Source organism: Megalopta genalis, chromosome 13 (assembly GCF_051020955.1).
Source record: "Megalopta genalis isolate 19385.01 chromosome 13, iyMegGena1_principal, whole genome shotgun sequence".
Classification (NCBI taxonomy): Eukaryota; Metazoa; Arthropoda; class Insecta; order Hymenoptera; family Halictidae; genus Megalopta; species Megalopta genalis.
In genome coordinates this window covers 7,113,971-7,137,219 of record NC_135025.1, presented here as the reverse complement: position 1 = coordinate 7,137,219, position 23,249 = coordinate 7,113,971, and the positions used below count along the sequence as shown (strand labels likewise).

General features: G+C 37.8%; 2 protein-coding genes and 1 long non-coding RNA gene across 3 annotated transcripts in view; 2 read left to right on the top strand and 1 right to left on the bottom strand.

Moving 5' to 3' along the window:
• CtBP (C-terminal binding protein) overlaps positions 1–10,545 on the top strand; it is a 57,380-nt gene extending 46,835 nt beyond the window's left edge. Inside the window, exon 8 of the mRNA XM_076525916.1 lies at positions 9,151–10,545. Coding sequence (XP_076382031.1) covers positions 9,151–9,220 — 70 coding nt within the window. The 3' untranslated portion in view covers positions 9,221–10,545. The remainder of the gene's footprint in view (positions 1–9,150) is intronic.
• On the bottom strand, positions 10,170–14,932 carry ABCD (ATP binding cassette subfamily D). The gene is made up of 8 exons (XM_033477167.2): positions 13,683–14,932; positions 12,624–12,862; positions 12,164–12,541; positions 11,987–12,081; positions 11,625–11,808; positions 11,465–11,562; positions 10,737–11,402; positions 10,170–10,652 (listed from the first exon to the last, which is right to left on the bottom strand). Exons 1-8 carry the CDS (start codon positions 14,246–14,248, stop codon positions 10,605–10,607), a joined length of 2,274 nt encoding a protein of 757 aa, XP_033333058.2. The 5' UTR covers positions 14,249–14,932; the 3' UTR covers positions 10,170–10,604.
• A 295-nt stretch (positions 14,933–15,227) lies between these two features.
• On the top strand, positions 15,228–18,946 carry LOC143260461 (uncharacterized). Its single transcript, XR_013034676.1, has 2 exons — positions 15,228–15,392; positions 15,490–18,946. It is a non-coding gene; the product is annotated as an uncharacterized LOC143260461 (long non-coding RNA).
• Positions 18,947–23,249: the final 4,303 nt, after the last annotated feature.

Below are 23,249 nucleotides of genomic sequence, written 5' to 3'. Positions count from 1 at the left end.
AACAAAAATTATTAAAAACAAATACTTATCGAGAGTCCACGGAATTTCCCTCGAAATATCTTCGCGAATAAATCGATACAGCAATTTCTTCTATCGAATCTGAAATGAGCGAATGATTTTGATTATTCTAGCGTCAGTTGTTGCGTCAGCGGTCGCTCCGTTTTCCGTGCTTTCGAGCATATATCGAGGGAAAAAGGGGCTGGCGAACACGATCCGAGGTATTTCGTAGATGCACGGGTCATCGGTGACACACGGTCGACGGTAGAACGCTGCCATGCGGTCGACTTCCTCTTCCTGTGTCCATATCGGAACTACGTAGTCAAGTGTCCGGCCTGACGGCCGCGATTATGCCGACATTCGATAGTCGGATACGGCGCTGGGTCGTGAGAGGAACTTCGAGCTGGAAACAAAAAATTCGATGGCCATTCCGGCTCGTTTCCATCCCGCGTTCCGGAAGCACGCTTTCGACGGCGCGCTTCTGTGCGCTCTGCTCCGCGGATGCGTGTACAGTGAATTCCGTGTCGAATTGACCCTGCATTCGGCGTGCGAGTGTTCCCAAGTGAGTCCTGATTGTTGCAACGAATGTTGACGATTTGAATTTCCGGTTCCTCGTACAGTAAATTCTCCCTGATTTTCCTTGCGGCCTGTCAACAAGAATGGACAATTTCGAAAGAATTTTGGACATATGAGCCGTTTATTTTGAAAGTGGCATAAGTCTCTTTTTCAAAAAAATAGAGTTAACACTAATTACAATTGAACGGTATCTTTTCGTTTAAAAAATAAATAAAAAAGAGTGATTTATGCCACTTTCAAAATAAACGGCTCATATTCTGCTCTATGCACGCTCTCGAATCATCGCGCTGAAAAGTAATAATTCTGCGATTACATAATGATTTTATGTTTAATATGAATTATTTGAACATTGACTTCGGAATAAACTTGATACCGCGTTTTCCATTGCAATCGATCGCCGACTACATTATTATGTTTCAATATTTTTTTCCCTCATTGTATATCGTTTCCCCTGCGAAATTCAATCGAGCTTGGTTATGTTTGCGAGTTAGTGGCGGTTTTTGAAGCAGTTGCAGGAAATTCAAGCGATTTGTCGAAGACGAAGGAGAAGGAAGGAAAATTAGGGAGAATTTACTGTACTAATGAAACATTTACTGCTCGAAGAATTAATTAATTCATGATCTGGCTTGGAAGAATAAAACTGTTATGCCACAAAACAGCGGATTAAAGTCATTATTATTTAAGGATTTAGAAATACTGTTGCATTATCATCGGCTGATCAAATCGTTAAGAACAGAAATCGGTGTCCAATATCTAAAAAAAGAAAGAAATGTTTGTATTATAGCTTCTGTACCTCGCAATTAATGCGAACAATTTTTATCTTGCATCAAAGTCCGCGGTCTAATTGCTTCAATTCAATTGTGATTACATCAATAATCCGGACATTATGCATTTATGATAAAAATGAATAGATCGAATACGAAGCACTAAAACCATTTAAACAATTTCGAAATACAATTTTATTATTTTCAACTCAATTATGAAAAAAATAACTAACGAAAGAAAGAAAGATGTAGCATAAATTGCAGGACATAGGAGCCAAGTGCAATTTCGCTACTTTCGTAAATAATTGTGACAAATAAACCGTGGATTTTATGCATTTCCGACGATGGATAGACGATTTTCGAAACCAGTAAAATAATAAAAGAATTTATATAGTCATCTATGTACCATCTTCAACTCACAGAAATCATTGGAGAAACGAAGAAATTTCCGTTCGACTCATCTTCGTTTTAATTGATAAGGATCATTTTTATTCCGCATAAAGAATCCGCAGTAAGTAATAAGCTGCAATTAATGCATCAACGTTCTTAGGTTCTTTTAACCTCTTCTCTACCGAACATTTCACTTATTGCCGTGAATGATCATAATCAGGGAACATGATCGAACCAGCCGGGAACGAGCGAACAGATCACAAAATCAGATGCACCGATGCAATCGCCGGTGCACACGTGTTACACACGGTCTCTGTTTGTATCCAATTTGCGGGTCCCGAATGATTCAGTCTTGAAATCGAGATAATGTCGACGGTAACCAGCCTCGCCCTCTCGAAGCCACACCTGTGTTTACTCGCACCTGAAATCAAAGAGGCGATTACACCGTTGCAAACGCGCATCCGCCTCGATCACGTGTGCACGTTAGACGCCGACCGGGGTAAATACCTCTTCTTTAAATACTTTCGGCAAATATCGGGGTGGACCGGGAAAGAAGACACGCGTCCGCCGTATCCAAGACGCGCGTGTAATTCGATCAAATCGATCGTTAAACATTTTTGGAGATCTTCCGTTACTTCGACATTCTGCGAACGAGAAATTTCGAGGTGACTTTGGTAACTGCAATTGAAATTCGAATTCATCATGTCTTACAATTAGATACTTCAGAAAGAACATTGATCTTTTTTGAGTGATGCTGATTTTACATGTCATTAGAATATTTTATAGACTATTAGAATATTTCATATAGTTTTAAAATATTTTATTCTATATTAGAATACTTTATGCAGTATTAAAATATTTTATCCATTATTGGAATACTTTACACGTTATTAAAATATTTTATACTATATTAGAATACTTTATACAGTATTAAAATATTTTATCCATTATTAGAATCTTTTATATATTACTAGTAACTTGTATGTTATATATATTATTAGGATTTTCTATATACATATTATTAAACTGTTTATTTTATATATTATCAGAATATTTCATATATTTATAGATTTTTTATTTCATATTATTCTAATACTATATTATAGATTATTAGAATATTTCATATATTACAAGAATATTTTATATATTATTAGGATATGTTATATATTATCAGAATCTTTTATATATTACTAGAATATTTTATATATTATCAGAATATTTCACATATTATTAAAATATTCTCTACATTATTAGAACATTCCATTTTGAATTACAATTCAGCAAAATAATTATCGAGCATCCCTTGCACACAGTATAATAATTAAAGAACCCATTACCAGACTTCCGGCAGCTAAAATATTAACAAAATTTGCAAAAAACATTCCATTTTGAATTACAATTCAGCAAAATAATTATCGAGCATCCCTTGCACACAGTATAATAATTAAAGAACCCATTACCAGACTTCCAGCAGCTAAAATATTAACAAAATTTGCAAAGAACATTCCATTTTGAATTACAATTCAGCAAAATAATTATCGAGCATCTCTTGCACTCGGCATAATAATTAAAGAACCCATTACCAGACATTCAACAGCTGAAATATTAACAAAATTTGCCAAAAAATCCTTAATCGATGATCTCCGAAAGCTACTTCTTTTTTAAATCGAGAATCGTGCAAGAATGTACGAATCGTCAGAACGAGAGAACTAAGAAGTTAAAGGGGGGACTCAGGCATGAAGTCACGCGCAGCCAGGGACCAGCGATCATCGTCGCGGTCCCGAGGAGTTGAGTGATTAACCATCGTAACGAGATGACAGTGACGGTATTGTTCGCGATCAAACGATCGTCCCACCGGTCCCATCCTCCCGTCTCCCCTGCGCTAAAAGTGATTGCCCATCGGATAATCTTCGGCGGTTAGATAAAATCCCCTGTTCGGCCGATCGAGATGTTACCAAATACGTCACGGCCGCTTAATTACGTTTGCGGCGTACCACTTCTTGCGGCGGGGGCAAGGCCGGCATCGCAGATTCCTTGTAATTGTAACGCGGCACAGTGTTGCGGTTTTCCATTTAAAAAACTGCGACTGAGATGACTGCTCCACGATCGGCTCCAGAATCTTTGGAATCTTTGGAAAGAAATACTTAATATTCTAACAATATATGAAAGATTCTAATAATGTATGAAATATTCTAATATTATATAACGTATTTTAATAATATATGAAATATTAATAGTATATCAAATATTTTTATAATATATGAGATATTGTTAGATTCTTACATATTACTGTAATATTTTATACATAATAATATATAAAATATTACAGTAATTTTAATATTTAATATTTTATACATAATAATATATAAAATATTACAGTAATTTGTAACAATCTAACAATATCTCATATATTATTAAAATAATATATAAAACAATTTTATATTAATATCATAAGTATATTCATGTCATATTTCATATATCAAATATCAATATATATTCATATCATATTTTATGTATTTTATATATTTTATATTTTATATATTTTTTTATATATTTATAAATATATCTTATATATTATTTTATATATAAAATATATAAAAATAAAAATATTTATATATAAAATATATTTATATTATATTACACGAATATTCGTAACAATAATATAAAATATATAAAATAAAAATGCATCTGTAATGTACAAGTATCCTCGGAGACTCGTGAAATGCAACATTTTTTTTCTTTCATTACATAACGGTTTTACGTCGCATCAAGCAACTAGGTTATCAGCGATATTGAACTTTGGTTATGAACCCATTGTGCCTCGATTTTATTTCTTCGATAAATTTGAGTAGATTAGATATTTCGTCTTCGTTAAAATATTTCGTTTAACGAGGAAATGGAGCATGACACGAAATTTAATACAGTTTTAACACGAAGAATAAAATTGTACTCAATTTGAGAATTTATACATTTTCAAAACAGATATAATTTTATACGAAATTAACAGGAGGCTGTTAATAACCAAGTACATAATTAAATTACACACGAAATGTACCGTTTTAAATGGTTGCAAATTAGTTTGAAAAACATATCCAAGCACTATATAAATAACAAAATAAAACAATATTTCAATACGAACAATGCGTTACAGGCTTCACTAAAATATATACTTTTAATCGAATAAGACGTATATTTGTTAATCAAATTTTACTCAAAGATTAGCGATGTATTTCTTAACTTTTGTCGACAAGTGCGCACGCACTCCGCGACGAAACGATAAGACGAAACTACGAAACGTGTACGCAACTTGGAACAGAGTTCCAGCCAAAGCCGATAACGATTTAAGAACGATTATTTTCGGAATCTTTTCAAATCGCCGTCCGAACGGTTACATACTCGCCCCCTCGTCTAGATTGTTTGTTCGAACGAACCCGAGGCACGATCGTTGTTATTTCTACGTAGAATGCTTTCGCGAGCGCTGGTCCGCGGATCGTCTTCGAGGGCGTATCCGGTTACGCCGTTTCGAAAAAGGGGTTGAAGTAGCACGGCGGAGAGAGGCCGGCATCTGCCCGGCTAAGAAAATACAGCGCAAGAATCGTCAGGATGATTAGCGAGAGGAGGCCTCGTCCCCGGTTCTCGTAACAGTTTCTCGGGGATTAAAACCTCGTCCACCTAGCAGCCCGTCCTCCTCCGCCCCTGTCCGGCACGTCGAAAATAGCCGATTGAATTACACGCGGCGCGTGCCAGCCGGCCGCCACCGTCACCGCAGCACACGGCCACCATTCTCCTGGATAAAGAACGTAATAACTCGCCATCCGATTGCTATCTTGTCACATCCGATGGGATTTCCGACCAGCAGCAATATCCTTATTCGCAAATCTCCACGCCCCGGGGCCCTAAGCCGTGGTGCACGCGCCCGCCAGCCGCCATTTTGTCGGCTCCTTTAGCGGCCGCAGCACGCTTGGTAACCCGAAATTCGTGGTATCTGTTCTCTCTCGGTTTCAAATGACAAAGACGTATTAAGTTTTACCTACTGGCTCCGAGGACAGCGCCGAAAATAGCGCTGATAGAGTTTAGGCGAATTTTTCACTTTTTTCTTTTGTTTTGTTTTGTGGACGTCGGTGTACACCGCAATCATCGGATGCACGGAAAGCGCAGGCTTTGTAATTGCACGTGTTCTTGGACTTGATAATTTTGGTCTCTCGAGCTCTGTTAATTATCGTTACTAATTATTTGTTCATTTGTGGTGATAATATGATCGCGAGAAGAATCGTAAAAAAGGAACGATTTTGGTACACTTGCTTCTATGCGATCGAGAATTGTCCAAGTTGAACGAAATTAAGAACGATTGATTTCGGTTTCTTTTGTTTATCACTTTTATGGCGATAACAACGCAATAAACATTAGACCGTGATTTTTACGTAATTTTTAATAGGCGTAGCAGTTAAGGGTTGATATTAAAATCACCGAGAATTAAAACTGACTGGCGGTGTCTTGCTCCATGAGAATAACAGAACTGAATTTATATAATTATTGTTTATTTAATAATCATCATATTGTTATAACGTACGCATAGATTAAATATTATGGCGATCTATCCCGGGAACACCCTGTATAATTACGTAATTTTATCTTGCATTGTGAATCAATGCTGAAGTAGAAATAATGTTCTCACCATTGTACACATTTTTATAGCTAAAATAGCGTGATTTTTACTCGCACAATTTTTGCTAATAACCGCAAAATATAAATAACCATCGGACTAGACGATTTTTATGTAAATTAAAAATTCCCCGCGTCAATTTGCAATAGCAGCACTTAAACAAAACTGTGTACCCACTCTTGACAGTTTACACAAATTCAAACAACACGATATGAACACCGCTTAACGATGAATCATCGACAATGATCATTGAACTAGGCAAATATTGATTTCGCTAGCTCTTAGCACCGGTGTCTGAAAAATAGAATGAAACCGAAACACTAATTTTTAATCAAACAGAATGATCATTGAGAAACGTTAGTCTCGGTGTAAAAATACGCGAAGACAATCAGCATTGCGAGGACCGCTGACGCCACGGTGGCGTCACGCGAATTTCAGCGGTTAGTGGCCGCTGACGCCACGCTGACGTCAATTGTTCTGCCGGCAGATTGCAACATTCTAACTTGTAAGATTAGGTCTTTGCATTACACGTCGCTCTGCGTGCTAAATTTATGCATCGGTATTTCGACGTTTATAGGAAAAGTTTTATGGTTTTATTCACGGAGATTGCCAACGTCTAGCAGAAATTGGTCTCGATCGTGGTTCGCGATTACATCGTTAACGGTAGCGAAAAATGAATCATTGTGAAATAGTTCGTTTTCGTGCACAAAGCGATTTATTATTTGAATATAAAAATTCTGGTTTTAATTGATTTTAATTGACTAAAAGATTCGATGAGAAAACGTTTAGTGAAACAGCGTTAATTGCTGATATTGTTTCTTCGCGGACGATCGGTTAATAATAATTTACCAACGAGTCGCTCGATGTCGCATTGAATTCAACAATGTCTTACAATCTTCCCTTTTTCTCTGATAAACGTTGTCATAAGTAAATTCTAATTAAAAAGCTAACAATTTCTCGAAATTCGTAAAAACAGTAAAGCAGCTCTGGAAATTAATTCTATCGAGAATTGCCAATTTTTCGGATACAATAACCAATAATTGTAATAGTAAAATAAATTAATTGTTCGATCATCAATCGGTATTTTGATTAACTAATTAAACCGTTTCGCGTTAATTGCAAATGTTCATCATAAAACACTCGATCCGTTGAAAATGAATGAATGCAATACGAGTTCAACTTTCGTTGATTGTTCTATTAAAGCTTAATTCACACTGTTCGCTAGCGTTTTTTAATTCGCGCGGGATTAATTATTTCCATAAAAATACAAGGTCTTCGTGCGAGTAATCGGGCTGCGGCTAGTTCAACGAATAATCAACCAACGATTCAAATCATGAACGTCTCGAATTATTGGAAATGCAGATAGGCATTGTGTTGCAATTCAAGAATGAGGCAAGCTCACTTACAAGAACCTGTAATCGACACTCGAGAAATAACTGCGCACGAACGGCACACTGTGGAGCATGACCCACGTAAATTAATCGAATCTGCATTTTATAGTGTCTCTTTTATCACAATCGTAGCGACATAGTAATTCTCTCTGATCTTCTGCGATCTGATCGGAGCGAAACATTCGTGGAAAATTTAGCTACGAAAACATTATCGCGATCAATCTAAATATGTTTCGAAGTTACCAAAGTCTCTAACGGACGATCCTAATCGATGCTGGAAATAATTTCTGTTCGAAAATCGAATTATACGAATTTATGTTGAATTAATAGAATTACAACGTTTCCGCAATTGCTAAATATCGCGATAAGAAGCAAAAAAGACAGGAATGAATTGCAAAGTTTGCACAGTCGATTTTATCTGTTAAGAATCGCATTCTTTTGTCCGTTGGAAAATTTATTAGCGAAAGAGCTGCCGGCACTAACAATTTCTGCAGTTTTCAAATTACCGATCTTCTGTTTTTTATTTGCGTTCGCAAACCGGTCCAAATTCGACTGAAACTTTCCCTCCGATTATTATCGTCGTTCCAGCAATTCTCCGTCCATTTCCTGCACGAGTTTCTAACTATAATATTGCGCTATGGTGGCCAACAGGTTTAAAGAGAACATGCTCTCTTTCGCTCTTTTTCTCAAGATCTTTACCACCGTCGGATTTCTAATATTTCTCGATTCCGTTAATTTCGATTGGCCCAAGTTGAAATTGTAATGCGAAACCGAGCTACGCGGAAGCTAACAATTTATCAAACTTGAATAGCTTCGATCGAACGATATTAACTGCCAGAGAAATTGAGGATGCATTTCTCGCTTCGAAAAATATCGTTGCGAACGCATTCCGACTGATAACCAGAAATATTCTCAAACAAAAATGTTAACAGAGCCTGAAAAGCTTCCTTTCTTCTTTCGAAGGGGTAGAATATTTTCAGACGGTGTTAATCAAAATCTTGCATTTTCTTTTTGTCTGCACACGACTAAAACATAAACGCAGACAGCGTATTTTCAGAAATGTTCACTTTTCGACTTGACTCGAGCGTGTAGCAATTTACGATTACAAAACTATTCAATTCATGAAAAGAAAATGGTGAAGACGCTCATCGAATTATCTTTAGCAAAATTTTATTTACCGCAATCACGACTACGGTTTCTCTGCGCAAATTTATGCGATCGTTGAGAATACTTGAACAAAGCACCGTTTCCAAAATGCTGCCCATTTTCGATCTCAACACCCCGTGTATCGAGAGGGATAGCATTACGAACGGCCCCGGCGTCTAATTGAAGTTTGATTAACGTTCGTTTTATTTATATTGTTGAATAGAGTCGGGATGAGTGATGAGGCCAGTATCGGAGAAACAGGCAATTGCGCCAGCATTCTGGAATTGCTTTAAAGCATTAACTCGAACGTTGCACAGAGGTATACAACCCCCCAAGATGGCTGCTCCCGGGCGTATCGACGTTTGGCGTTTGCAGGGTTTCCCAGAGGTAAGCTCATCGGAAATTGTGGGTCTTCCCTCCCCTGGCATCGCCCCCGCCGCTTTTGCTGGCCCTTCAAAACAAAGAAACACACGTAATTAAATTTTTGTTCGGCACAAATTAATGCGCGTGTCATGGCGGCGCCGGCGGTCGCAGCTGCAGAGAAAGTTTAATCCAGGTACCCCCGGCTTTCAATCGAGCTTCTCTCTGTTCCCTTCTCGCCCCTCATCCCTTTCTTTCTTGCTTTCACCCTTTCCGCAATCGGCGCACCTCCCGTTCCCAATGATTTCGAAAATCAGAATCTGTCGCGCGAACATTTTTACAATGCGTTTATCGCGAAGCAGCAGGAAACACAAACGTCCAGGTATCATCGCTGATAATCTACTTTGTTCGCAAGTTATTTTGCCGTGGATCGATAAGACAAGATTAATTTCTGATTCGTTCGCAGCCATTGTTTTGCTCGAGTATCACACTCTCGAGCGGGGATTATCAGATTCGCAAAAATTGTTGATTTTCACGGTGCAGAGTTTGATGGGTCTGGAATTAAACTTTACCAGGTCACTGTATCTTTTGTTTTGATACGTTGTTATCATCGAGCCACACACGCGCGCGCGCGCGCGCACACATACACCCACGTGTCTTATCTTTCCACCACGTCGTACTAGATAAGCAGTAATATTGTATATACGTGTAAGCAACAATATTCTTGTAAAAGGTTCGTTCGTCGAATGCAAGTAGCAAAAACAAGAATTTATTACGCGACACAGAGAGTATATATATATATATATATATTGTATGGACATCCGACATATTCTTCATTTGAACATGACGAACAAGTGACAATATTAAAAAAAAAAAAACAGATTTCATTGCATTTACGAAATTAGTTTATTGTTTATAATAGGTGTTTCCATTCTACACGGGACAATTCGCTACAATCTCGCGCGTTTATTGAAGATCATTCGGTAATTCTAGTAAACATAAAAACAGTTTTTTTTTCATTAAAGCAATATGATTGTACATATCACAATTAAATTTCGAAGACTCGACGCGTGTTCCGTTCGGTGCGCACGTCTTCGCTAATATAAAAGAAAAATAACGTGCGTACAAGTTCACACAACATTTATTTCTCTATGTATCATTAAATAGCATGTGCTCTCCGCATATAAAAATAGAGTATTCAACTAGACTATGCTGTAAACCTCTGTACAAAATACACTTTTCAGAAAATTATTTACAATTTGTGTGTGTGTTGATTTCTACATAAATTTACTAAAAACACCTCCTAACATCTCTTGTCTAACTGATCCCAACTCTTGGTTCCTCCGGATGTGCAACACGGAGCCCCTGCAAATGCAACGAGAGAGCCACGTTAGAGACTCGTTACGGAACTGTAATATAAAAAGCAAACTATGAAACCTGGGGCCTCACCTGTAACATCTGATAGTGGCCTCCTTTCACGTCGTGCGACTCATTCTGCTCGGGGGTCTGATTAATTAGAAGCGTTGCATTTTCCACGTCCAGTGGACCAAAAGCCCAACCTCCTTCCCCGTCGAAGCGTAACAGGAGTTTGTGGTATTTCGCCAGCGAGGCCACGCGATGGGTAATCGTTAGCAGCGTGATGCCTTTCTTTTTGGCGGTTTCGTAGATGACTCCTTCAGCCTCGAGGCTGACCGCACTGGTGCACTCGTCTAGAAGCGCATATTGCGGCGCATGATAGAACAACCTGGTCATAGCTAGCCTCTGCTTCTCGCCGCCGGACAGAGTCGAGTCCCAGTCGCCCATGGCGTCCAGTCCCTCGGACTCTCGTTCGACGAGACCCCGAAGATCGACCTCCTCCAGCAGCTGCAGGAGCTCTTGGTCGGTGCATTCTTCCGTCAGAGACTCCGCAGGGTAGATGATTTGATCTCGCAGACAACCCACCGTCATGTAAGGTTTCTGGGGGATATAAAACAATGCCGGCCTTCCGCAGTAATTCTCCGGCGGCCTGATCAAGGTGCCACCGTAAACTGGCCACAGGCCAGAAATTATGCGGTACAGCGAGCTCTTTCCGCAACCGTTGGGCCCAGTGATCAGTATATTGTCGCCGGGCTTTATCTGCAAAACCGTATACTCTTTAGCATTCGGAGACATGTCATTGTTTAGAAATCGCTGCTTACATGAATCGATAGCTTCGGCACGATAACTTCACAATTCGGTGTTACTATCGGCACGTCGATTAAGCATATACTGCCATCTGTACTTTCTTGCACGATTCCTGCGGGAAGCATCATCTTGTTTAAAACACGACGCTCTTCTTTGTACTTCATGAAAGCTCACCTTTTATCACCGGTGCTCCATCCTGGAGTTCGATTATTCTCTCTATCGAGTTGTTCGCGTTTCCGTTCGCTATTTTCGTAGGACTATTAACAATATTTCTTCTATATTTACATAACGCGGCGTCTTTAAATACGTCTAACATCTCACTGACCCTTGCCGCGTAACCTGCCAGTGCAACTAATTCCTGCAACGATATAAAGAACCGTGAGTATATATATTTCAGCACAATATATTAGTGGGACCGGAAAGAGTAACGTCGTTTCTGCGCATATTTATCTGTTTGAATTGAATGTAAACGAACGACATAACTTTCCGGCCCCCCTGATACAATGGTATCGCGACCAGTTTCACGGGTTTCTTACTTTATAGGAAGACATAAGTCTTTCCACAGCGTCTGCTCCAGAACTCAAGAGATTTTTTGACGTTGTCAAGTATCTAGTCCTTTCGCTTACTGCGCCTATCATCAGAAAAATAAGTTTCACGTTATCATACGTCGCCGTTCGAGCATGCCGAGTCGCTTTTGTACCGCGTGTACGTACCGTCGCCGCCTTCGGTCATGGACGAAGGTTTAGCAGTGACCGCAGTGTAAAGGACGGGCAAGGCGATAACTAGAAGCCCGGTGCCGGACCACACGTATTTCATGAGGAACTGTTCCAGCATCACGTACCACAGTTTCAGCGTCAACACTCTTCTCAAATGTGAAACTAGAGACTTGTACGCGGTGGTTAGATACCGGTGTTCCGTACAATGTCCACCGTAAAACGCGATCTCCTCCGCGTGCGCGCTAATGCGAGCATGAGCCTCTCTCAGCCGTCCACGTCTAGAGGCTTCCTCGGCGACCAGTTGACCGAACTTTGGAGAAGCGAGACGCAGGATTTGCCCGGTCAGAGCTATCACTGCGGACGCCAACAACGGACCTGAGAAATGAACATTACAGTTAGACAACGGTGTGTGTGCAAGTTTTCCTCGTTTTGTATTTCTAAGCGTTCCTCTTCTTACCTTGCATTCTCTTGGCGCCCATTTTAGACGAGAAAGACATAAGCGCGATGACCACCAGAGAACAGTCCAGCAAGGGCTTGGTTAAGCTCGAATACAAATGTGCTACGGAACCAGCTAGTTCGGATAAATCGTCTGTCAGTCTTTGCTCAGCACCGCCAAGTCTATTATCTAATGCTGCTACTCTATAGTAGGTTTGTTGACTCAGATACATTTTGTAGGCATGCTCCACCAAGCGTCCCCTTCGAATACAGAAAATTATGTTTGTAAACGATTCTGTTCTTATATATTAGTGTACAAGGTTTTATGACGTTTTCGAGTAAACAAGAAAACGGGCATTCAAGAGGTGTTGAATATGAGAGCCAAGGATGGTATGGATAATGATGTGCGGGTGATAGCGACGGTTATGATGATTTTATTAATGGAGATTATGACATATGTTAACAATGATTGCCTTACGGTCATGAATTGATACATTGTATGTAATAAATCATGGACTTTACTAGTCCTTGTGTGTACAACCAGAATTCAGATATTTTAATTCAAATATTATTTATAATATTTTATAATATTTTATTTGTATAAAATATTTAATTATTATTTATTATTATAATATTTAAATATTTAATTAAAATATTAATTAAATTATTTGATTCAAATATTTTATACAAATCTTTCTTCCACGGAACGTTAATATCGACGCAAAGATGCGGAAGAAAATAGGAGCCGGTCATTTGCGACATTTTGTCATGAATTATTAAAAATTACAATAGGAGAACTGTAAATAACCGGCGACCTAGTTGTACACACAAGAGCTAGTTGAAAAAAAGTGTTACACAGTTGCTGTAGAATTGTAAGAAAATATTAAAAAAAATAAAATGAATCCGAAGACACCAGAGAACAGGAAGAGACGTCTGCTACGGAATCGTAGAAATATTTTCTCAGTTCTCCAGTATATTCAACAGGAAATATGACACACGTTGTCCGGAGCGTTACACAATGGAATCAAGTTCCGTAGCACCTGCCAGGACGGATGTACAGGGTGTCCGTTCGGGGACATACCTAAAGCAAAGTGCGAGCCGACCCTCCAGATATCGAATGGCCGAATTGACGAAGGTCGCGGGCAGAGCAATGGCGAACCATCTCGCCATCATCAAGAAGAAGCCCTGCACGTCTTTCAACACGATTCTCTTCACGATCTGTCCCTCCAGCGTGGCCACGTAGACCGAGAGGAAGGTCCTCGCGAGCAGCGTCAGGGTGGCGCAGGTGAGCAGGCCAGCCTCGCGCGTCCTCCATCCTGGCACCATGATCTTCAGCAGCGCGATCAGCTGTTTGAAGAAGTCGCGGTCCAGCCCGACGCTGGACTTGCCGGTAGGGCTAACGGTAGTTCTGCCGTTAACGGCATTATTCCCGCGCCGGCGGCTCGAAGAATTCTTGGTCGCGCTTTCATCTTGCTTCTTCTTCCGGCTCTGTTGGTACTTGTTGATCCCGGAAGCCACCAACGGGTAGCCGATCTTGAGCAGATAGAGCGTCGTCACCAGGCTAACGACGCCGCGCGATACGTTCTCTTGCCTGATGCCGTATTTGGCGGAGGTCTTGTCGAGCAGCTTCGAAAACACGGACGACATCCTGCCGGGGGCACGCTCTCATTCGGAGAGCGCCTCTCTGTGTGTCTCCCCGTGGCACGATGCGCAGTTCAGGGCTCCCGCGAGCCGTTCGAGAGAGCGAAGTTTGTTAATGGAAACGGTTCGTCATGTCGCGGGCGCACTCTTTCTATCTCTCTCTCTCTTTCTATCGGCGACGATATAACCAGCCCGGCGGTTCGGGCGGGCGTCCGTGTGTTGTCGTCGATCACGCCGGTGGCTAACACGCGAACACGACGTACGCACTTAACCAAGAAACGAACCGGCACACCGCAGCAACGCGATCCACGTAGACCGGCCACCAGCTGGCGACTGCTCGTTTCGTTACGTCTGCCGGCGCGGTTCGTGGCTCTCGACGCTCTCCGTTCTCTTTTGGGCCCTCTCCGCCGCAACAGGCAGCCGTGTGACTGGTTGTCTCGTTGTCTGTCTGTCTGTCTGTCGCTGGACTTGGACCCGAGCTTGTCGCCGCCGCCGCCGTCGCCGTTGGACCGCGCGTCATCCGTTTTCTTTCGTGGTCGTCTATTGTGTTCCTAGGGACCGCGCGTCTTTTAAGTTCCACGTTTACTACACCGCGGAAAACCGTGGAATCCGTCACCGAAAGCAAATTTCTTCTCTCGGCTTCGTCGACGGACGCGTTCGCTGCCTGCGTGACTCACGCAAGTACGCATCACGCGGTAATGTAATCGCGCTGTTCACGCTCCATGGTTGCTCGTTTCTACGACTCCCCTTCCCTCTCTCTCTCTCTCTCTCTCTCTCTCTCTCTGTCTCTGTCCTCTCTCTGTCTCTGTCTCTGTCCTCTCTCTGTCTCTGTCTCTGTCCTCTCTCTGTCTCTGTTCTCTCTCTCTCTCTCTCTCTCTCTCTCTGTCTCTGTTCTCTCTCTCTCTCTCTCTGTCTTTCTGTTTCTCTTTGTTATCGAGACGCCTAGCCGGAAGATCGCGCGATTCCCGTGAATCAAGATGGGCGCGCAAGTGAAACTGAACTGTAGGGTACCGGATTGCTTTGCGCTAGGGTTGCAAACTCGGCCCGAGCTATAGACAACGGTGGAACTCCGCAGAGGTACAGTCGCTTGGAAAAGTAGCAACGGGAACGGGCAACTACTGCTTCAAGCATCGGGAACAGGCCTGATTAGGTTGGTGCAAAGATTGAAGCGTTTCACGAATCATTCTTCCGATCGATCTTGCTTTTTTGTCACGCTTCTTACGGATCAACGCGATGCCTGTTTACAGCCTCGTCTATCTGCGTTGATGTTTTTTGCGATTTTTTTATGATCCAAGAACCTCGAAATTCCATGTACGGCAAGTATTTAATCGATTTAACGATAACCTTAAATGACTGAGTTATGCGAGGTTAATCGTTGCGGACAAGCATTCGTGAAAATTACGACGGTGAATTTGTTAATTGATATATTTGGAATTAACGTGATTCAATGAGCAAGCAATTTGTTCGGTTTAACAAGATGCAATTGTTGGAAGCATCGTTTTTTTTTTAGAGAGGTTAGTTATCTAGGGTTAAAGTAGCAACAGCGAGTGCAATAATGTTTCTATTCATCGACACGTCATTTGTCGGTGGTGATTTAATGCCTTTTTGTAAGCCGATCATTCACAGCTGACCTTTTCAGTTTCTCAATCAGTTATTTACTTGAAACGATAGCCGTTGACCAAAAAGTCGTCTCGCACGCAATCGCAAATGAAATTTTGTTTTGCAAAGAGATACCGATACATCGATTGAATACATGAACCGTTGACCATTTCATGGCAAAGGAGTACGAAGTAAAGTAACAAAGTAAGATATTTTGACAGAACTATTTGAACTGTCTGTTCGTGGTTGTATTTTATCGATCAGTTGGTCTAGTTTTGGCTTTAAAAGCAGCTTTCAATTTTCTTGGCACGGCTGCAGTGTGGCACTGCAGTGAAAATACAATTTAAACGGTAAGTGTAAAATGTTGGAACAATGATCCGCGGCAAGAATTTGCAAAAGCAAACTGAAATTGGAAAATAGCCAAATTTTCAGTTCTGATTTCGAGCGGCAAACATTCTGCACGATAAAGGTCAGTGTATGGTCTAAATGTCTATGATTATTTGATAATTTGGAGATCTTTTTAATTTTGGAAATATTTAAAAATATTCGGTACAATCACAAAAATTTAAATTTCAACAACACATACATCGGCGTTTCATATATATATCATATATTTCATACATTTCATACATCATCGACTTGTTCCATATATTTTTGGCTAGGAAATTCCACAAGAGCTATTCATAAAAATTAACTAAACGTGTCTGACACTGGTTGCACGTAAATTTTATTATTTATTATTTATTTTTCATATACAGTCTATTAATTACTAAATATTAAATATTATCTATATTACTAAATAATTAAATATTATCTATATTACTAAATAATTAAATATTATCCACCAACATTTTAGCAATTAAAGCCGCATATTACGTTTGAGCCCACTACCCACACATCAACGGCAAAGAATGCGAATTCGACAGGAAGGACGGACGGCGGTCAAACAAATCGCTCTGATTTTGTGGAAGTTTTATAAGCTCGACGCGGTAAAATGGTGCTAAAGCGTAAGCATGAATTTCTCAGCGAATTGATAAGTTCTATCGCAGCTGGAATCGGCAGCTCGCTCGATACTCGGAACACATGGCGCATTTGTGGATCAAAGTGCCGCTACTTAACTGTATCCGCAACCTTCCACTCCTCGCCGCGGAGATAAGATTATACTTGCATGTGGATTGAACATGTTATTAGGCGTCTCGCGGATGCGACTCCCGCGTGCGTGCAGGTTCAAGTTTCTTTGTCTTCTCTCCTTTTCCTTCTTCTTCTTATTGACTCCTCCCACCCCCGCTTTTGCGCCATCTTTCTCCCACTTTTACCGCAAGAGAACACGGTTAAGGGCGAAATGTCACTGTCACACAGCCGTGCTGGACGGATTCTCAGGGTTTTCGGCCGCTCTGCTGGCATCCAGTTAATTCTTATTTTAGGCACAGACGTTGCACACGACTTCACTGTTCCTTTCTGACCGCTCTAATGGGCGAATACCATTATTAGTTGCCATAGGAGCCCTCCGTTTGCCGAAGACAGAATTTATTGTCAAACGTGCTATATATGCACTAATAAATATACTACTACTATAAATAATAGTGTATATAGTATATATAATATATAATATAAGAGTATATATAGTATATATAATACTAATAATACTAATATATAATATATATATAATATAGTATATATAATACTATATAATAATAGTAATATACTATATACTATAAATAATAATTCGAAGCATAATATGAGCCGTTTATTTTGAAAGTGGCATAAGTCACTTTGTTTTTAAGTCGATGTATTTAAGGGTTTGCGTTTTAACACGTTTAATATTTGTTATCTCAGAATACTGATATTTTTCTCAGTATAAATAATTTCGTATAAACATTAAAAAATCACCCCTTTTCATTACGGTAAAGTGACTTAAGCCACTTTCAAAATAAACGGCTCATATATCAGAATAACTATAAAACGTTTCTTAATACTTAATATTAGACTTAAGAAACGTTTTATACTTTATATACATTTAAATGCAAAAATCATACATAATGGTCGCAGTTATTAAACATTGGGACGTTTGAATATTACTTTTATACTTTAATACTTAATATTAGACTTAACACTTAATATAGTACTTACGTAATACCGTGCATACGTATATTTTCATGTTATTCTGCCTTACTGTCAAGAGTTTTAGTATAGCAAAATGATTGATTGAAGTGAAGGCATTTTTCGAAAGTTCCTTCTTCATATAAGATAAATAATTATAATAATTATAATAATATTATAATAATATTATAATATAATAATAATAATATTATTATTATTATTTTATAATATAAAATTCATATATAATATTATATATAATAATTATAGTAAATAATTATAAGATAAATAAATAATTGACTTTGGAGATTTCTCCTTCAAAAATGGCGATGCAAATTTATAATTGAGACTAGTCATTGCTCACAATTAGTCACCTATAAATTAGGTGAACAAGAACTACAGCTATAAATAAATTAAACTAAAATAAACTAAACTAAAAATGTAGAAGGAAACATTCACACGTTGCACGATGCTGCAAATACTTTTATGCGTTTGCACGACTCTATTGGCAGAGCTATCGCCACGGTACGAGGACGTAGACTTTTACTGACGTCGGTGCACTGACCCCTGTTCCGTGAATTTTCTTCGTGTCTTCTGAACACCTTCCGAGAACTCACTTTATCTAGCTAACTCGATCTTCTAGAATCTAGTTTTCAGATGCGAGTAGCCCAAACGTTGAAATATACGATTTCTTGTGGCTGAGACCAAGAAGGTCTCTCTCGGCAGTTCGTCGGGAACGCGTATACATTTATGTTCGTCCATCGGGCGGCTATTTTTGACAATTGGCCCAATAGCATAGCGTAAACAATGTTGTGTGCAGCAGCTACAAGGTTGAAAATAATGTGTCGCGTGTTTATTATTCGGTAACACTTGTTCGAAATTCTTATTGTATCGAGTAACGTACAAATAATAAAAAGTCGTTGTTATTTAATTTCTGTGTAGAAAGATTTTGTAACTAACTTTATAGAAATTGGAATCAACAATTTCCATAATAAAAAGATAGTTATTGAACAGTTGTTGTTCGACTCTTGTTGATAAAGATTTTATTAAAAGCTTCTTAAAAATTGGAGGAGTTATTATTATTATATTTATATTATATATTATTATTATATAATTTCTGTCGACAAAGATCGTGATAGTAACTTTCTAAAAATTGAACTTAACAAATTTTAACTTTTTTAAGAGGAAAGAATTATTTTCTTTTCTTGCAAAGAAAATAACAAAGGTCACTTTTGCGATCTATGCTTGCAACGAAGATCCAAAGGAAATGCACATGCATACGTAACTTCCTTTTTCTTTTCTACAACTTTAAAAATACTGTATAGTTGCCATAGGAGCCCTCCATTTGCCGAAAAGAGAATTTATTGTCAAACGTGCAATATGTGTACTGTAATTTGAAGCATAATATATCAGAATAACTATAAAACGTTCCTTAATACTTAATGTTAGACTTAAGAAACGTTTTATATTTTATATACATTTAAAAGCAAAAATTGTACATAATGGTCGCAGTTATCAAGCACTGGGACGTTTGAATATACTTTTATACTTTAATACTTAACCCTTTGCACTCGAAGCTATTTCAACTGCGGATCTATAATAATTTTTCTGACTTATAGTATCTTCATTTTATATGACAAAATGTATTTTATGCATATGAAGTTGAGTTTTGTGACAATTTTTAAATCTAAGCTTTGTTAATATAAAACAAATATAACAAATTTTAATGGTGCCTCAGGGTCACCACCCGAGTGCAAAGGGTTAATATTAGACTTAATACTTAATACAGTATACACGTAATACCGTGCATACGTAGATTTCCATGTTATTCTGCCTTGTTGCAAGACTTTTAGTGTAGCAAAATCGTGTAATTGAAGTGAAGGCATTTTATAGTCGTCGAAATTAAGTTTTTGGTTTTCACTTTTCAAAAGAATGAAGGAAAATTTCGATACAACGTTGAAGAACGCTGAAATTGCTGCAATCATTTCGAGCAGAAATCTGTCTAATATTGAAAAATGAGTTGGACAAAATGATCACCATTTTCCTAATTCTGATCTGTAACGGCGAAGGTGACCGTAACATTGAACTGTAAAGTGACGATGGCCTTGGTTTTCATATCGATCATCGTCTGCAAGTTACTTAAAGCGAAAATAGCCTTTGATACCGTGACTACGGTAATCTCAACTTCGTGCGCGTTTTCTACTTGGCAGAACTTTCCTGTGGCAATCATATCGTAGCAACAAGGTCAGTGCTCTGCTCTGATTCGCATTACGTGGCCGAGAGTCTCTCTCTGCTCTTGGCCTAATGCAGCTCGTGCAGCTCATGCTTCTCTACGAGGAGGGCAGCACTGAATTAACGCTTTACCCACCGGAGATCGTTGAAAGTTCAACATTATATAAATAGAAAAAAATTGAAGATCTGAGGATTTTCTAATAGACAGAGAATATAGTATAATAATTGAAAAATCTATCATATTGATGATAGATGATAATATAGTATAATAATTGAAAAATCTATCATATTGATGATAGATTTTTCAATTATTAATGATCTATCTATTGTAATATAATCAATATAATAATAAATATCTATCATATTGATGATAGATTTTTCAATTATTAATGATCTATCTATTGTAATATAATCAATATAATAATAAATATCTATCATATTGATGATAGATTTTTCAATTATTAATGATCTATCTATTGTAATATAATCAATATAATAATAAATGTCTATCATATTGATGATAGATTTTTCAATTATTAATGATCTATCTATTGTAATATAATCAATATAATAATAAATGTCTATCATATTGATGATAGATTTTTCAATTATTAATGATCCATCTATTGTGATATAATAAATATAATAATAAATATCTATCATATTGATGATAGATTTTTCAATGATTAATGATCTATCTATTGTAATATAATAAATATAATAATAAATATCTATCATATTGATGATAGATTTTTCAATTATTATACTATATTCGAAAGAAGCTCTAATATTATAATTTCTTTTTAAATAACGATCCGAGAGAGAAGAAACGATTGGAAGTAAACAATTATCATCGGATCGCAGAACTTTATGCATTTACCGCATATTTTTTGTTATGTAAGAATATATGTTTGCGAGTATAAATTGCTAATACTAACATTTCTGCTCTAAAAAAATCGTTAAATCAATGAAAGAAATTTATAATCTTTTTAACCCTTTTTAATCTTACTTTAGAATTTGTATAAAGATTATTAGAGAAAATCTGTCTAGGTATTGTAACAAATTTCGAAGAAGCTCTTAATCTTTAAACTTTACCGTAAAAAGATTCATTTGAAATGTTAATCATTTGCCGCGTAGGTAAAGAGGCAAAACAAAGCGATTAAATTTATTTCTGTGCCGCTAAACAGTTTATTAATTAGATTCCGGTAACTGAACCATTAAGTGTTACATAATTTTCTCAATGCAGATGAAAGTCATGTTACTTCGAACCTCTTTTTCTTCTATGATACTGATTTGTGTCGCGATCTATAATTTTTCCAGCGTTCTAAATAACAACATTGAACCATTATGTTGAAAAAAATAAACCGTTAACGCGACTTCGACAATAGCTGCAAATTAATTTGCTAGTTTCTTCCTCGATTATCCTAATAACACGCTATCCGCTAATCAGAAATAAATCGTTGTAAATTATCAACTGATGAAAGTTTTTTTACAATGTTTTCTAAGATAAATGTTAATTGCGTCCTGGCCATTAACTGTGCCATCTAACTACGATTTCATTTAGCGAGAAGTAATCACAGTCAGATACGAGCTTTTTTTACATCGCGTTATCTGCAGTAATTTGCATGAATCGGTGCTTCATGTTTAATCGAATAAATTTTGCCATACTTGGAAATATGTTGTTCTTTCGAAGTCCATATTTCCCAGTCGAGTTTCCTTCCTCGTAGATCAATTATGAATGAATGAATTAATGAATTCTCGAGTAGGAACACTAGTTTATCGTGCTGCCTTCTTGATCAGATTCTTTCCTTTTGATCATAAAATAGTGTTTTCCTTACAGACTGCAGTAATGTCTCCCTAACTGACGCTCGGATTGTGCAGAAAAATGGACAATTTGGGAAGAGGAGATACGATTATTCGAGCCTTGTAGCTCGTGTTCTTTATAATTGTTGACAATTCGTAACTATAAAATAATATAAATAAATAATTAATAAATAATAAATAATAATAAATAATTAATAAATAAATAATAAATAAATAATAAATAAATAAATAATAAATAAATAATAAATAAATAATAAATAAATAACTATATAAACGAACCGCCAGGTTCGAATAATCATATCACATCTTCCCAAATTGTCCATTTTTTTAAATATAATCTGAGCGTCAATTAGAGAGACATTACTGTAGATCGAATTCGACAGGACAACGAGTTCAATTGGAACGGAAGTGTAGGTGTCAATGATAGGCAGTTTCGCGACGAAAATGACTATATAATGTCATAGTTTGAGAACGAGATAGCATTCCGCGGCATGGCGGAACGGACATGTTCGAGGGAAACATTCTAATCGCTTATTTTGCAATCTCACGATGCCCGAAGAAACTTAATTATCATTTATTTCCTTGTGCCGAAATAAAAAAAAACTCGTTAGGGGCACGGTCCGGAACAGGTCTGCCGGCAAAAAAGATTGTTTAATCCTACCTTTTTCGACAGCGTCCGCCGAGTACCGCGGCCATTTTGTAGAAAAATGCTCGCTACTTCAGTGTTCTTTTTTTTTAACGCTGGGTTTACGGGACACGCGGACGATTTGACTGTCACGCCATCATCTTAAAAATTTCGTGAAATTATTTTATAAAGTATTTTATAAATTATTTACGAATTATTTTACTTAGTTCAATTACGATTGAAGAGTTCGGTTACGTTACGAAAAAAGTTTAATTACGTTAATTACTTTGTTCAACTTTCTTACGTTTCGCGGATCCTAATAAGATCAGTGTGACCGAATAGATTGGCGTAGAAATTAATTTTCAAATCCGAGGAAATAATTCTGTCATCCGCGTATTCGTGACACAGCAGTCAAAGCATTAAAATGGCGGTTTTCATGTTTTCCTAATTTACGATTATTGAGATTGTAAACGTATATTTATGGAGAATTAATAGTTCATTAATTTTGTTTTCTTGGGTATATATTATAATGAAATAGTTGTACACTTTTATCAAGTAATAGAACAAAGTTGTTTTTAATGCAGTATTCCATAAATCTAATGATAATGAATTTCTGGAATAGGCAATATA